General features: G+C 43.1%; 1 protein-coding gene across 1 annotated transcript in view; it reads right to left on the bottom strand.

Annotated features, from left to right (window-relative positions):
• Positions 1-9,884: 9,884 nt before the first annotated feature.
• The window catches only part of MTURN (maturin, neural progenitor differentiation regulator homolog), a 173,140-nt gene continuing 164,983 nt past the window's right edge, over positions 9,885-18,041 (bottom strand). Inside the window, exon 3 of the mRNA XM_063922341.1 lies at positions 9,885-13,847. Within this exon, the coding sequence (XP_063778411.1) occupies positions 13,737-13,847 (111 nt within the window). The 3' untranslated portion in view covers positions 9,885-13,736. The remainder of the gene's footprint in view (positions 13,848-18,041) is intronic.

An 18,041-nucleotide genomic window follows, 5' to 3' on the forward strand; every position in this document is an offset into this window, starting at 1 on the left:
AAACTAAATTATACTCTCTTTCTAAGAGCTCAGGAGAGCCCCTAGTGTGCATCCAGCTCGGCCGGGCACAAAAATCTAACTGAGGCTTGGAGGAGGGTCATAGTGGGAGGAGCCAGTGCACACCAGGTAGTCTAAAAGCTTTCTTTTAGTTGTGCCCAGACTCCTGCGGAGCCGCTATTCCCCATGGTCCTTACGGAGTTCCCAGCATCCACTAGGACGTCAGAGAAAATATTTTACTTACCGGTAAATCTATTTCTCGTAGTCCGTAGTGGATGCTGGGGACTCCGTAAGGACCATGGGGAATAGACGGGCTCCGCAGGAGACAGGGCACTTTAAGAAAGAATTTGGATTCTGGTGTGTTCTGGCTCCTCCCTCTATGTCCCTCCTCCAGACCTCAGTTAGAGAAACTGTGCCCGGAAGAGCTGACAGTACAAGGAAAGGATTTTGGAATCCAGGGCAAGACTCATACCAGTCACACCGTATAACTTGTGATAAACATACCCAGTTAACAGTATGAACAACAACGGAGCATCAGATCAACCCTGATGCAACCATAACATAACCCTTATTTAAGCAATAACTATATACAAGTATTGCAGAAGAAGTCCGCACTTGGGACGGGCGCCAAGCTTCCACTACGGACTACGAGAAATAGATTTACCGGTAAGTAAAATCTTATTTTCTCTAACGTCCTAGTGGATGCTGGGGACTCCGTAAGGACCATGGGGATTATACCAAAGCTCCCAAACGGGCGGGAGAGTGCGGATGACTCTGCAGCACCGAATGAGCAAACACAAGGTCCTCCTCAGCCAGGGTATCAAACTTGTAGAACTTTGCAAAAGTGTTCGAACCTGACCAAGTAGCTGCTCGGCAAAGCTGTAACTCCGAGACCCCTCGGGCAGCCGCCCAAGAAGAGCCCACCTTCCTTGTGGAGTGGGCTTTTACTGATTTTGGCAGCGGCAATCCAGCCGCAGAATGAGCCTGCTGAATTGTGTTACAGATCCAGCGAGCAATAGTTTGCTTTGAAGCAGGAGCACCCAGCTTGTTGGATGCATACAGGATAAACAGCGACTCGGTTTTCCTGACTCTGGCTGTTCTGGCTACATAAACCTCCAAAGCCCTGACCACATCTAGTAACTCGGAATTCTCCAAGTCACGAGTAGCCACAGGCACCACAATAGGTTGGTTCATATGAAAAGATGACACCACTTTTGGCAGAAATTGTGGACGGGTCCGCAATTCTGCCCTGTCCATATGGAAAACCAGATAGGGGCTTTTATGTGACAAAGCCGCTAATTCTGACACACGCCTAGCTGAAGCCAAGGCTAATAGCATGACCACCTTCCACGTGAGAAATTTTTAACTCCACGGTTTTAAGTGGCTCAAACCAGTGTGACTTCAGGAAACTCAACACCACGTTAAGATCAAAAGGTGCCACTGGAGGCACAAAAGGGGGCTGAATATGCAGCACTCCCTTCACAAACGTCTGAACTTCAGGCAGAGAAGCCAGTTCTTTTTGAAAGAAAATAGACAGGGCCGAAATCTGGACCTTAATGGAACCCAATTTAAGGCCCAAAGTCACTCCCGCCTGTAGGAAGTGAAGGAAACGGCCCAGCTGGAATTCCTCCGTGGGGGCATTCCTGGCCTCACACCAAGCAACATATTTTCGCCATATACGGTGATAATGTTTTGCCGTCACGCCCTTCCTAGCCTTTATCAGCGTAGGAATGACCTCATCCGGAATGCCTTTTTCTGCTAGGATCCGGCGTTCAACCGCCATGCCGTCAAACGCAGCCGCGGTAAGTCTTGGTACAGACAGGGCCCCTGTTGCAACAAGTCCTGTCTTAGAGGCAGAGGCCACGGTTCCTCTGTGAGCATTTCTTGCAGATCTGGATACCAAGTCCTTCTTGGCCAATCTGGAACAATGAGTATTGTTCTCACTCCTCTTTTTCTTATGATTCTCAGCACCTTGGTTATGAGAGGAAGAGGAGGAAATACATAAACCGACTGGAACACCCACGGTGTCACTAGTGCGTCTACAGCTATCGCCTGAGGGTCTCTTGATCTGGCGCAATACCTCTGTAGCTTTTTGTTGAGGCGGGATGCCATCATGTCTACCTGTGGCAGTTCCCCCCGACTTGCAATCTGCGTGAAGACTTCTTGATGAAGTCCCCACTCTCCCGGGTGGAGGTCGTGCCTGCTGAGGAAGTCTGCTTCCCAGTTGTCCACTCCCGGAATAAACACTGCTGACAGTGCGCTTACGTGATTCTCTGCCCAGCGAAGAATTCTGGTGGCTTCCGCTGTCGCCACCCTGCTCCTTGTGCCGCCTTGGCGGTTTACATGAGCCACTGCGGTGATGTTGTCTGACTGAATCAGAACCGATTGGTCGCGAAGCAGGGTCTCCGCTTGTATATGGCCCTTAGTTCCAGGATATTGATGTGAAGGTAAGTCTCCTGACTTGACCACAGACCTTGGAAATTTCTTCCCTGTGTGACTGCCCCCCACCCTCGGAGGCTTGCATCCGTGGTCACCAGGACCCAGTCCTGAATGCCGAATCTGCGGCCCTCGAGAAGGTGAGCACTCTGCAGCCACCACAGGAGAGACACCCTGGCCCTGGGGGATAGGGTGATCAGCCGATGCATCTGAAGATGTGATCCGGACCACTTGTCCAACAGATCCTATTGAAAGGTCCTCGCATGGAACCTGCCGAAGGGAATGGCCTTGTATGATGCCACCATCTTTCCCAGGACTCGCGTGCAGTGATGCACCGACACCTGCTTTGGTTTTAATAGGTCTCTGACCAGTGTCATGAGATCCTGAGCCTTCTCCATCGGGAAATAAACCCTCTTCTGGTCTGTATCCAGAATCATGCCCAGGAAGGGCAGACGAGTCGTAGGAATCAACTGCGACTTTGGAATATTTAGAATCCAGCCGTACTGTTGTAACACTTCCCGAGAAGTGTTAGATCGAGGAGATCGTCCAAGTATGGGATAATTGTGAGCCCTTGCTTTCGCAGGAGCACCATCATTTCCGCCATTACCTTGGGAAATATTCTCGGTGCCGTGGAGAGACCAAACGGCAACGTCTGGAATTAGTAATGACAATCCTGTACCACAAATCTGAGGTACGCCTGATGAGGTGGATAAATGGGGACATGAAGGTATGCATCCTTTATGTCCAGAGACACCAAAAAAATCCCCCCCTTCCAGGCTTGCGATGACCGCTCTGAGCGATTCCATCTTGAACTTGAACCTTTTCAGGTATATGTTCAGGGATTTTAAATTCAAAATGGGTCTGACCGAACCATCCGGTTTCGGTACCACAAACATGGTCGAATAATAACCCTTTCCTTGTTGAAGGAAGGGAACCTTGACCACCACCTGCTGAAGATACAATTTGTGAATTGCAGCTAACACTATTTCCCTCTCTAAGGGGGAAGCTAGCAGGGCCGGTTTGAGGTATCGGTGAGCGGGCATCTCCTCGAATTCCAGCTTGTATCCCTGAGACACAATCTCTATTACCCAGGGATCTACCTAGGAGTGAACCCACTTGTGGCTGAAATTTCGGAGACGCGCCCCCACCGGGCCTAGCTCGGCCTGTGGAGCCCCAGCGTCATGCGGTGGATTTAGTGGAAGCCGGGGAGGACTTCTGCTCCTGGGAACTAGCTGTGTTGTGCAGCTTCTTTCCTCTGCCCCTGCCTCTGGCAAGAAAGGACGCACCTCGGACTTTCTTGCCTTTCTGTGAACGAAAGGACTGCATTTGGTAATACGGTGCTTTCTTAGGTTGTGAGGGAACATATGGCAAAAAAAATTGACTTTCCAGCAGTAGCTGTGGAGACCAGGTCCGAGAGACCCTCCCCAAACAATTCCTCACCCTTGTAAGGTAAAACCTCCATGTGCCTTTTTGAGTCGGCATCGCCTGTTCATTGCCGAGTCCACAGGACCCTTCTGGCAGAAATCGACATTGCATTTATTCTAGAGCCCAGTAGGCTGTCTCTTTGAGCATCTCTCATATATAGGACAGCGTCTTTTATATGCCCCAGGGTCATTAATATAGTATCCTTGTCCAAGGTATCAAGTTCCTCAGATAAGGAATCCGTCCATGCTGCTACCGCACTACATACCCAGGCTGACGCATTTGCCGGCCTTAGTAAGGTACCTGAATGTGTATAAATGGACTTCGGGATACCCTGTTGCTTTCTATCTGCAGCATCTTCGAGGGTGGCCGTATCCTGTGACGGCAGGGCTACCCTCTTGGATAAGCGTGTTAGAGCTTTGTCCACCCTAGGGGAGGATTCCCAGCGTAACCTGTCCGTTGGCGGGAAGGGATACGCCATAAGCATCCTCTTGGAAATCTGCAGTTTTTTATCTGGAGATTCCCAAGCCTTTTCACATAACTCATTTCGCTCATGTGAAGGGGGAAAGGTCACCTCCTGCCTTTTTCCCCCATACATATGAACCCTCTTGTCAGGGACTGGGGTTTCCTCTGTGATGTGCAACACATCCTTCATTGCTATAATCATATAACGGATGGCTTTTGCCACTTTAAGCTGTAACTTTGCATCATCATAATCGACACTGGAATCAGAATCCATGTCGGTATCTGTGTCAACAATTTGGGATAGTGGGCGCTTCTGAGACCCTGACGGCCTCTGCGACATCGGATCAGGCATGGGCTGAGACCCTGACTGTCCTAAGGTTTCAGCTTTATCCAACCTTTTATGCAAGGAATTAACATTATCATTTAAAACCTTCCACATATCCATCCAATCAGGTGTCGGCGCCGTCGGCAGAGACACCCCATCCATTTGCTCCCGCTCTGCTTCCACATAGCCTTCCTCGTCAAAAATGTCGACACAGGCGTACCGACACGCACACACACAGGGGATGCTCTTTTTTGAAGACAGTTCCCCCACAAGGCCCTTTGGAGAGACAGAGAGAGAGTATGCCAGCACACACCCCAGCGCTATATGTCCCAGGAATCACACAGTAACTTAGTGTTAACCCAGTAGCTGCCGTATTATATGTTTTTGCGCCTAATTTATGTGCCCCCCCTTTTTACCCTCTTCTACCGTGAATCTGCAGGGGAGAGCCTGGGGAGCTTCCTCTCAGCAGAGCTGTGGAGAGAAAATGGCACTGGTGAGTGCTGAGGAAGAAGCCCCGCCCCCTCAGCGGCGGGCTTCTGTCCCGCGTTTTGTATAATATAATGGCAGGGGCTCATGCATATATACAGTGCCCAACTGTATATATGCCCACTTTTGCCAAGAGGTCCTAATTGCTGCCCAGGGAGCCCCCCCCCCTGCACCCTACAGTGACCGGAGTATGTGGGTGTAGTGTGGGAGCAATGGCGCACAGCTGCAGTGCTGTGCGCTACCTCAGTTTGAAGACTGGAGTCTTCTGCCGCCGATTTCGAAGTCTTCTTGCTTCTTTCACCCGGCTTCTGTCTTCCGGCTCTGCGAGGGGGACGGCGGCGCGGCTCTGGGATCGGACGACAAAGGGTGAGATCCTGTGTACGATCCCTCTGGAGCTAATGGTGTCCAGTAGCCTAAGAAGCAGGACCTATCTTCAGAGAGTAGGGCTGCTTCTCTCCCCTCAGTCCCACGATGCAGGGAGTCTGTTGCCAGCAGATCTCCCTGAAAATAAAAAAACCTAACAAAATACTTTCTTATAGCAAGCTCAGGAGAGCTCACTAAGTAGCACCCAGCTCGTCTGGGCAGATTCAAACTGAGGTCTGGAGGAGGGACATAGAGGGAGGAGCCAGAACACACCAGAAACCAAATTCTTTCTTAAAGTGCCCTGTCTCCTGCGGAGCCCGTCTATTCCCCATGGTCCTTACGGAGTCCCCAGCATCCACTAGGACGTTAGAGAAAATAATAATAATAACAACTAGGCAGTATTCATCTAAATGCCATAGATTTACTAAAATATTGCTTCTGCTCTTCTCCTCTGTGATCAGAGAGGTCTCTGGTAAAAGGAAATAAAAGGTAACACTTGGGGGGATATCCAATTACCAGCATTATCACAGGTAAAAGGGGCACTTATCACGGATTATGCTTCATGTGCCAAAATTCCAGATGAGTGCCGGCATTGGATGATAAGCACCAGCTAGACTTCGGTCATACAATTACCTGCGGTAATTAGATACACTCCTTGGTGTAAAAGTTGGAGAAGCACCCTGGACACAAAAGTTCAAGACACTGCATGCAGATTACTTTGTTTTAAGCTGCATTGTGGCACCTGCTTTCCCACACTGAGACTGATTTCAGTAGATGCCTTTGACACGACACTGCACTTCAATGAAGGTGGTGTCTCATTTGGTCTTCCTCTGTGACATTACTCAACAGAGCCAGTGTTGATCAATGCTAGCTTTGAAATCCAATTGATTCTGGTCCCTAAATTCAGACATTCTACACAGCAGCCATGCATTCACACAAGTCACTTCAAGAAAGTGAAAGAACACCTGAATGTACAGTACTATTTCCTTTATTTTGCATCTGTGTATATACATCATCACACACTGAGATCTACTACCCCCCATTAGCCTGTTATACTACTTTGTACCTAACCCTGTTTCTAGATGATTTTGATGCCTGGAGACAATTAATACAATACTAATAAAGCATCTGTCACTACTACCACAGCTACTACTAAAAGGAAATAATTTAAAATTTAAATACATTATGGATGGTGTAATGGTTAGCATTACTGCCTCACAGCACTTAGGGCTATAGTAAGAATTGAACCCATGACCTAACTGTGTGGAGTTTGTATATTCTCCCCGTGCTTGCATGGTTTTCTTCTGGGTACTCCGGTTTCCTCAGATACTCCAAAAAATATACTGGTAGGTTAATTGGCTCCAATCAAAATTAACCCTAGGGTGAATGTGTGTGCATGTACGTGTGGTAGGGAATATAAATCGTAAGCTCCACTGGGGAAGATATTGATGTGAATGGGCAAATATTCTCGGTAAAGTGCTGCGGAATATGTGTGCGCTATATAAATAACTGGTAATAAATAATAATGAATAACATGATACATATAATGCCATCAGCTGCCAAAACTGGCATATATGGTTATTATATGAGGAAAATATTTAGTTAGTCCTATATTCCAGGATTTCTTAGCATGCAGTAAGGATCTTCATTTCTTTTTTCGCACCATCCCGTCGCTAAGCACCGCTGCCCGGTGCAGGTGTCCAACGCGCTGGCGCATTGTGGTGCATACGCACGCGCAGTCCTGATCTATCACAGGCTGTGAGAAAACGCAGCCTAGCGATAAGGTCTGGATCGGCCCCTTATAAACAAACTGAGTGTCGAAGTAAAAAAAAATTACATACACACATACAAACTCCACACTGATGCGTCGCTGTGCGTGCGAATACACGCAGCAAGCACAGTGATATATGGTAGCATACGCATTCACACAGACAAGCCACAAAGATATATTCAACACATATTTAATAAAACACATAGATAAAACATGTCCTGCAACAGACTTGTATTATTTGGTATTTATATAATAGAGTGTAAAACAAGACATATATATATATGTATTAATGGAACGGAATAAGATAAACATGTCATGCTTGGTGTCAAAATAATCAGGAGAATGTGTGGATTAATTTGATAGCTGTGGGTAGGTTGTAGCACATTGCAACGATTAGTTATGATTGACTGTATGAATATGAAGCCACAATTCAAATGAGAACAAAGACAGCATGTGTGCAGCAGAAACCAGTGGCCAACCCCTATGATGTCATCTTCAAGGCTGGATGTTGCTTGAATATAAACTTACCAATGACACATCATGAATGAGAGATCTCCCTCTCCTGTACCAATGGAATGACACTGAAACCAACAACCTGTTAACTCCCACTGTTTTGATATAGGCAGTTTCTAGGACTTAGAGGGTTAGTTACTGTTCTGTTTAGCTGCTGTTGAGGCAGATTCAGGAATGGTGGAAATGTTCTATGGGAAAGGGCAATGTATGTATGCTGGCTGTAATGGATTCTTGTGTAACTATCTGCTTCTTGCGTAATTGTAACATTATAACTGAATGATATATATTGTACATGTGTTATATTGTATGCATACCCTTTTAATATCAAATATATACATCTTTGAGCGTTGGAACGCAGACAATGTGTGCGAGTACTTGTTTTCTCTTAAGGGATGTAGTGTTTGCGACGTACAGCGCACTTTTATCGTATATGGTAATAAGATGCGCCATGCGTCCGCAGCATATATTAACGCTGGTATTTTAAATATTTATTAGAAATAATCTGAACTTCTCATGAGATATGTATTATCTCAATGTGACATCAGGGAGAGGAGCAATAAAGAAAAAAACAGATGCTTGACACTCGGCGCGTGCAGTGTGCAGGATCCTCAAGTCCAAAAGGACTATACGAGTATAAACAAACTTTTGGGGAGAAACATACGGCTAGGGACTTTGTGGACATGCACGTGAGAGAAGCCACTGGCAAACGCTAGTAAAGAATAATCTCACAGCATTCAGATTGCTAACCTGAAAACATGTGCATGTATGTACAATGTCAGAGAAGCCACATACGTTTATGCAGCTGTAAGCAGAATACAGGCTAGTGGTGCATGGGTGGGAGTGCAAACCCAGAGCCGTAACTAGGGGGGGGGGCTAGGGGGGCATGTGACCCGGGCGCGGGATTGGATAGGGCGCTGGGATCAGCTGCGTCTGACACAGCAGAGACTCTAGTGAAGAAAAATGGGATTTGTAGTCATGTGTGCTACTGCTTAGACTTTATGCAGTAGCATAGAGACTACAAATCCCATGAGGCATTGCAGAAAGATGGCCGCCGCTGCTGGAGCTAGGGAGTCAGGGTAACGTCTAGTTTCCCTTCCTCATCGGCAAGCCGAAAAAGTACACCGCCCGCCCCCGCCCTAGCTACGAATGTGGTCAGCTGCTGACCTTTCTCTGGCCCCACACAGCATTGCATTCAGCCCGCTGACAGCACAGTGATGGATGGAAGCAGGACAGCGAGAGGACCTGAGGTAACACACACACACACACACACACACACACACACACACATACTCAACTGTGACTGGTGTTAACCCCTGCAGCTCATTTAAACTAGTTTACTTAAGCTTATATACAGTATATTGCCCTAATCTATAATGCTGAGACGGCAAATTTTCACCACTGTGACTGCTACAGATTATATATATATATATATATATATATATATACATATATACATATATGTGTGTGTGTATGTGGCTGTGTACATATATATATATATATATATATATAGCATGTGTGTATTACTGGGGTCTGCTGGTCTGAGGGATATCTGTTTTGAATTTGTTTGTTTCTTACTCATTTTGTTTATTTTTTTATTTTTATTTAGTTTTTCTATTTTATTTTATTAGTATTATATATATATATATATATATATATATATACTTAATTTAATTGTTATAATTTTTATTATAATTTATTTATTTATTTTTTGGGGGGGTAAATTTCTGTCTTGCCCCGGGTGCCGTTAGTCCTAGTTTTGGCCCTGGTAAACCACAGTATGAAAGTACTTAGTAAACTTTTACAATATACTAACATCACACACTGAGCACATGTGTTAGTGGTTATTGATTATTGATGACTTAATGGCTGGTACATCATGTTTTGCTCACCACAATGTATTTAGCTGCCTACACCTCTGTCTAGCTCCTGTCTCCATTCACATGCAGCTTGGATGCACCTGCTGCCTTGCATACATGATCACTCACTCAAACCCGAAAACTTTGTGGACCCATCTGACCTGTGGGCTCTGAGTCATTCTATGCACCAGAAGAAGTGGACATCAGTGATCTAAGATAAAAAAAAACTTGAAGAAATAAACATGCTACATTGTCTCAGAGTGTAGATGATTTATTAACCAAGACCCCAGTCCACAGATAGAAGCAAACATCTTTAACATGCAATGCCACCACAAACCTTTGTCTACATGAAATACAAAGCATTATTTTTTGTTGTTTTACATACAGCTCGGTAACTTACACAAAAGATTAAGTTGTTAGAAGCAACTTCTGAAACAATGCAAATCTGAATATGGAGTTGAGCTATGAATACAATAGGCTTGTAAAGGAAAAGTACACCGCAACTGTAATTTAGGTTTGATAATCTTCACATATGTAGTTTATTCTGTTATTTCTTTAAGTTTAAGCAATAGCCATGTCTGACATTGCCAATAAATATACCACCTCTTCTGCAGAAACCGGCAGTACATTGCACATTTATTTCAGTGTCATTACCATTAAATAAGTATGGCTGCAACCGTGCCATCCAAGTTAGGCGGCTAGATGCACCATCGCTTGGAGAGTAATAAAATGGAAAGTGATAAAGTATCAGCCAATCAGCTCCTGTCATTTTTCAAACCCAGCCTGTGACATGGCAGTTAGGAGCTGATTGGCTGGCGCTCTCTAGATCTGAGTCAGGAAACCCTCAAGTTATTTTATTTTAATGAATCCCAAAGTACAGTAAGGCATAATTATCCTTTATTTGTAAAATGGATATGAACCTGTTCAACTTTGGAGAGGCATTACGAATCTGAACCATTTAAAAAGGAGCATATACACAATTTTTTTATGCATCATAAAAATAATATTTAAAAATAAATAAAAAAGGTCCACATAGGCCTTAATTTCACCCTCTCAGATTTTTACACACACAAAACAGTGCTAATCCCACCCAACATTTTATTTTAAAAGACTTCAAATAAACATCTTAATTTTAAAGAGTGTTACAAATTGTGACCTTACAGGGTCAGCCACACCGAATAATGGAACTGGAAACAAGATGGAAGATCTTCTGAGGTTATTAGCATTTGTCGTTAACTACATGTCAGTCAGTTTATTGATAGGAGTCAGTAAAAGTGTTCTACCAATCAGTGGCAGACTGATCCTGTTATACTATGGCTTCTGTAGTGGAGAGATGGAGCCAGACAAAGAAATTATTAATCAGAAAGTTAATGACTTACTATTAGTGTCTTGAAGGGAGATACATGGAACTTTTAACAACAAATAACCCACAGATCATGTACATGCTGTCTTTCCAATAGCCCAATTAAGTCTGGTTAAAAGGGATCTGTAAGGAAGATATGATGTTGTGTAGAATTATATATCCTATATTATTGTCTAACAGTGCACAGTACTGTATTCAGTAGTGCACTTCTCTCTCCAAAGCAGCCCTCCTTCTCTACATTAGCAATATGTGGTAGCACAGAGGCATGTGCACAGGAATTGCATACATACAAGATGTTTTGCAATAAAATAATCATGACAGGTCCAATTGAATGGTTTTCAATACACAACAATAGACTAGTACAAATGTCTAGGATTTATTGAGAAGATGAACGTATTGAGTTTTTATATATATATATTTATATATGTGCCAAGCCCATTACTGTAGAAACTATACTACACTCTGCATCCTTAATACCTGTAAATATTGTAATTTCATTAAAATCCATTAATATCCAAGTTCAGCTATTTCAAAGAGCTGCATAATTATAAGCACATTTTCATAAATACCTGCAATATTCCTATATCGGGGAACCACATATTGATGGTGCAGGGTTAATCTTAGCCAATGTTAAAGTGATTAAAAACGTAAAAAAAAAATAATAATAATTGTATTACACTGGGGAAGATGGATTACATGCAACATTGTGACGTTTCCCCCCATATCACTGTAGAAATATGTTATCTGGTGCCAGCCCCACTAGCAATAAAGCAAAAGGAGTTTGGAATGCTATATATCTATACATGCTATATTAATATGGCAAACTCGGACGTTGCCAAGGTCCTTGTCAAGAATGTGATACGGTACGATGAGAGGTTAAGTGAATTGCTAAATATATGACAGTATATATTTCCTGCTCTGTGTAATGAATTCCAGTTTACCCATAACAGTGCAAATTATGCAGCCCCATACAGGGCACCAGCATCTCATATATATTTGTTGGAGATCTTAGGGCCACTGATGGAGAAACAGTGGTAGGTACAATTTAAAGAGAAATTCGTATGTAATCTGCTTCATTATACGACTTTAATCTGGCACAATGCAGATGACTTAAAGCTAATCCTTATTTAATGTCCCACCAGTGACGTACAGCAAAGAGGGGACAGACATTTCTCACAGGAGACCATGGTGTGTGTAACCTAATTCAACTGCTTTGGGCATGTAATGCGAAGTCTAATAAATGGGATGACCAGAGTATAGAGTTCTAAAGAGAAGCCAACCTTGATTCTTCCCTTGTAGTATGACAAAATCATATACAAAATCCTTATGGGGTAAATACTGTAGACAAGAAAAAAAAATGATTTAATCTATATTATATATATCATTTGACAATTATCTATTTGTAGATATTGTAGTACTGCAGTCAGAGGTTACGTTTCATCTACAAATATTTTTTTCATCTTTTTATCGCTAAATATCAAAAAGTCTATCAACCACAGATAATATCTGAAATATAGAATATAATCCTGAATGTAATAATCAGTGTTTGCGGTGATGTATGGCACCTCGGTAAGGAGTGATCAAGTCATTTTAATATTTGCAAGTGGATTCATTATAATAATTAGATACAGTATGCATGGAGTTCTACTATTTTATCATGATTGCCCTTTACTTAAGGTTTGGTTTTTACTTGTTTATTTTAATTAACTGGCAAGCTGCCTACAAAAGTCTGTAAAAAATAAAATAGAAAACAAAACAAAAAAAAAAACAACGTATTCTTTATTTGGGGGAGTGTACTTCCATGTATTATCTTAAAAAAAAAAAGCCAGAGCACAAAACAGAATGTCAGAATTCTATTTAATGCAGTTACAGGTAACCATTTGACCTGTAGTCTAAATTCCTTGGTGTAGATTTACTAAAAGCTTCTAAAAATGTTAACTAGTGGTGTTGCCGATAGCAACCAGATTCTAGCTATAATTTCTTTATTGCAGCCTTAAAAATGATAGACAGCATCTGATTGGTTTATTTTTTTTAGTAGCGTTAGTAAATCAATCCCTTTGTATTTGTGGTTTTATACCTCAGCTTGAAGCTCCCCAGGACTACTGTAAGGGGAAAAACCAATCCTCAGACCTTACGAGCATGATGCAAGTGATTATCTCATTAAGGTATAGTAGAGTAGATCTACTAGAATGCTGTTCATATTAAGGGTCTTCGATAAGGAAATGTCAGCACAATAACTTTTTATACTTGTTGGGGCCATTGAAATGAAAAAAAAAAAAAAAAGGAAAGGATAACTATTTAGGGATTCTGGCCAACATTAACAATATTTTATTTTGCCTTCTAGAAATACTAATATTCTTTGCCCACTGCTTTTAATAAGAAAAAAAGTTTATCAGCAATACTATGCTTGTTTTTTTCCCTTTGTAATTACAACCAATAACTTCATTCCTTATCTAGGTCACATTTACAGAGGTCCTCATCCACTGTCACACATTCAGTAACCACTTTAAATTCATAATAGTTAGATCCATTCCAAACCAAGACAAATAGCCTCAAAACAGTGAAAGTAATTCTAGAATTAAATAATGATAGAAAGCAACAGAACTCCCATGGAAATGCTGCTGTCGCCAAGCCTGGTGCTCAGCTTGCGGTGAGTATTTTCTGCATATTTGCCAAACATGTTTACTATTACATTATGTTGGTTTAATTTTCCTTTCTAAAGTGAATATCCAAGGTATTCTACTGCTGGCTGACCCCCATCTGCTGGTGATCAGCCTCTGGCTCCTCTTCTTCCACGTCTGCATTATATTCCTCAAAAGTATCATCATCCACATCTGGGAGACCAAGAAGCTGTAGGAATGAGAGAATGAAACCATCAAAAACCAAACTACACCAGAAATTTTAATTGCATACTTTTATTATTTCATCATCATCTTTTTTTTTTATTTGTTATGTGGCGCCACAAGTGTTCCATGTTCCATAGTTCCAACACAAAGAGGTAGATGGGGGCATTTTTCATGGATTGCATAGGCTGGAGAATTAAGAGACGAGTGGTAGACTTGAATGAAAATAAAAAAATCTGGAGTTTAAATGCTGGGTACAAGTACATTTGGGCGTGGGAGGTCATTTCAAAGGTTGGTAGCAGAATGGGATAAATGCTGAATGTGGGAGTGGGAAGAAGTGATCATGTAGGAGGTAAGGAAGTCATTGGCAAACTGAAGTGGGCAGTAGTGATGTGTTTGGAATGGAGGCTTGAGATGTATGGAGGAGAAAATTGAGGACCTCGCGGGTATGTGAAAAGTTTCAGCTTGATTCTGATTGGTACATAGAGCCAGAGTGACTGGCAAAGGGAGCATCAGGGGTGGAGTGACAAGAGAGGAGATCAAGCAAGATGTAAGTGTGGTATGCTGATAAGAAGGTTGCAGTAATCTAGTTGAGAAATAAGGGCATGAATAAAATGTCTTACTAGCGACCTAGGTGAGAATGTGCTTGATCCGTCAAATAATATTGTGAAAGTGCCAAGATCGGGAAAGGGACTGAAAGTTAGGGTGGAGAAGTTGAAAGAGGGCGCAGAGTCAAAGAAGACACACACTGGATTTGGGGACAGAGGCGAGAGATGTATTGTCAATGGAGAGAAACACAGAAAGGAAGAAGAAGATTGGTGGTAGTGGAAGCTATAAAGATGAAAGAGTAGCTGAACATGTAGAATGTAAACCACGAAAATGCTGTGTCACAGAGGCCAGTGAAGTGGATTACTTGCAGGAAGAGGGAGTGGTCACAAGGTCAAATGCTACTGTAATGTCAAGAAGGCTTAGAGAATAGATGCAGATATTTTGCAGTGAGGGGTTACCTGGTGACTTGGGTGACACCAGTTCCAGTGGAAATAAGAAAGTAAAAGAGATTGGGGTGAGTCTAGGAGGAAGTGGAAGGAGGCAAGACAATGCGCTCAACGAGTTGGACACAGAGGAAGAGGGAGACTGGGCACCAGAAAGAGAAGCCAGATCTAGGGACAGTTCCTTAAGATTAGGCATGTTTGAAGGATGAGAGGAAATACTAGAGGAAATGGATAAGTTGAGGAGGTGAGCGATCTGGGAGCAGGCATCAGTTCTGGATATTTCATAAATCCCCAGTTTCAGAAGTACATTGTCAATATTTTAGGGACAAACTTGCACAAATAAAATGAAACACTGCATACAGATGTGTCCTCGTATACCGCCCCTTCTTGCACCATATACCTGGCTCAATTGCCATGCTCTGGACTTGGTCCTCAATTTTGCACCCTAGTTCACATATAGTGTACAATCTCTGGTGGGGTGGTCTTCAGTATGCCGGCTGTCGGGATCCCGGCGCACAGTATACCGGCGCCGGAATCCCGACAGCCGGCATATCGACACTTATTCTCCCTCGTGGGGGTCCACGACCCCCCTGGAGGGAGAATAAAAAAGCGTGGCGCAAGGTACTTAGGGTTTTGTTTTTTTTATGTCTCACACAAATTAGTATAAAATCCAGATAAAGCATAATGATGCATGAAACAGGTAATTCTTATCAGACCTGTATCTTGCATTTTCCCTAGATTGTGTACTCGTCAATTTTACTACTCTTTCCATCTACTGCATCTTAGTTACTTAGTGAAGCTTTAAAAGAAAGACACTTCAGACACTTAATTAGTCACACCAAGTTTGCTTTGTTCAGTAAATGTAAAATATAGTAAATTCCATATAACAGTTGTTCCAAAACTCAGTCCTCAAGACACCCTAATACTCCAGGTATTAAAAGATATCCATACTAAAGCACAGGTGACTTAATTAGTACCTCAGTCAGTTTGATTATACCATTTGCGCATAGGCATGGATATAGCCTTAAAATCTGGACTGTTAGGGTGCCTTGAGAACAGCGTTTGGGGACCACTGCCATACAAGTAAGCATAAAGGTAAATTGTACATGTAAGTCGATTCCTCCTGTATGTTGCCGCAGTGAGGCTATTAAGCAGCTGTATCATTAAAACGCAAATTCATCAGAGGATAAACCCATGTCTTATTGAGCTGCGAAATGCGTTGGTGGAAAGAAATATTTAAGCACTTCTTTGGATTAGTTTTGGGCAATACACTTGAGTTGGGAGACCTGCTTTACTATTATGCAAGCTTGTGTTTAGACAAGAGTCACTCGTCTAAACGAAATCACATCCGTTTGTAAGTAATCTGCCTCAAAGTGCAAGCTTGTTACAGATGTGTCCTCATGCTCCAAGCATCTTCTCGCCATATAGCACAAGACACTTGGAGTGACTTAGATGCTCTGCTATGGCTAGCAAAGCGTATTTTGTACCTAAACATTGTGTCTTAGTAAAATTGTAGCCACATACAAAGTTGCCCAAAGTGTACAAGTGATCGTTGCTACTATTCTAACAATGAATTTGGTATAACATTTATAAAATCGCAGACTAAGCATAAACAAATATGGTGGGTCGTATGGTTGCGGACAGATTTGCTACTTAGTAGCACACAGCAAAAATTTCTTTAACAGAAGTTTAGGTATATTTACGACTCCTCAAAATAGAAACCTTTTGCAAAAATAACTGCGCAACACATTTGTGGCACTCTTTCTACAACAATTCAAATATTGTTCAGGAAGTTCTTGTCAACCCTGTTGCAGAAGGTCCCACAAATGTGTTGCACTTTCATGCTGCCTTGCTACTATACCACCCACTTGTCCAGTTCATCCCAAACCAGCTCAATAGGTCTGCAGACTGTGCTGGCCCCTCCTTTATGTGAAGCTTACTATCAGTCACAATTTTGACAATCAGGATGCCGCTGTCTGCATTCTGGCCGTTGGAATTGTGATTACCGGGATTTCGTATCCAATCCTTTTTGGTTGCTACTTCATGGAATGTTTAAAGCCAACACTGAAAATAAGAATTTACTTACCGATAATTTTATTTCTCATAGTACGTAGTGGATGCTGGGGACTCCGAAAGGACCATGGGGAATAGCGGCTCCGCAGGAGACTGGGCACAAAGTAAAAGCTTTAGGACTAGCTGGTGTGCACTGGCTCCTCCCCCTATGACCCTCCTCCAAGCCTCAGTTAGGATACTGTGCCCGGACCAGCGTACACAATAAGGAAGGATTTTGAATCCCGGGTAAGACTCATTACCAGCCACACCAATCACACCGTACAACTTGTGATCTGAACCCAGTTAACAGCATGATAACAGAAGGAGCCTCTGAAAAGATGGCTCACAACAACAATAACCCGATTTTTGTAACAATAACTATGTACAAGTAATGCAGACAATCCGCACTTGGGATGGGCGCCCAGCATCCACTACGGACTATGAGAAATAGAATTATCGGTAAGTAAATTCTTATTTTCTCTAACGTCCTAGTGGATGCTGGGGACTCCGAAAGGACCATGGGGATTATACCAAAGCTCCCAAACGGGCAGGAGAGTGCGGATGACTCTGCAGCACCGAATGAGAGAACTCCAGGTCCTCCTCAGCCAGGGTATCAAATTTGTAGAATTTAGCAAACGTGTTTGCCCCTGACCAAGTAGCTGCTCGGCAAAGTTGTAAAGCCGAGACCCCTCGGGCAGCCGCCCAAGATGAGCCCACTTTCCGTGTGGAATGGGCTTTTACAGATTTTGGCTGTGGCAGGCCTGCCACAGAATGTGCAAGCTGAATTGTATTGCAAATCCAACGAGCAATCGTCTGCTTAGAAGCAGGAGCACCCAGCTTGTTGGGTGCATACAGGATAAACAGCGAGTTAGATTTTCTGACTCCAGCCGTCCTGGAAACATATATTTTCAGGGCCCCGACTACGTCCAGCAACTTGGAATCCTCCAAGTCCATAGTAGCCGCAGGCACCACAATAGGTTGGTTTAAGTGAAATGCTGAAAACACCTTAGGGAGAAATTGAGGACGAGTCCTCAATTCCGCCCTGTCCGAATGGAAAATCAGATAAGGGCTTTTACAGGATAAAGCCGCCAATTCTGACACGCGCCTGGCCCAGGCCAGGGCCAACAGCATGACCACTTTCCATGTGAGATATTTTA

The sequence above is a fragment of the Pseudophryne corroboree genome, chromosome 5 (assembly GCF_028390025.1).
Source record: "Pseudophryne corroboree isolate aPseCor3 chromosome 5, aPseCor3.hap2, whole genome shotgun sequence".
NCBI classification, from domain to species: domain Eukaryota; kingdom Metazoa; phylum Chordata; class Amphibia; order Anura; family Myobatrachidae; genus Pseudophryne; species Pseudophryne corroboree.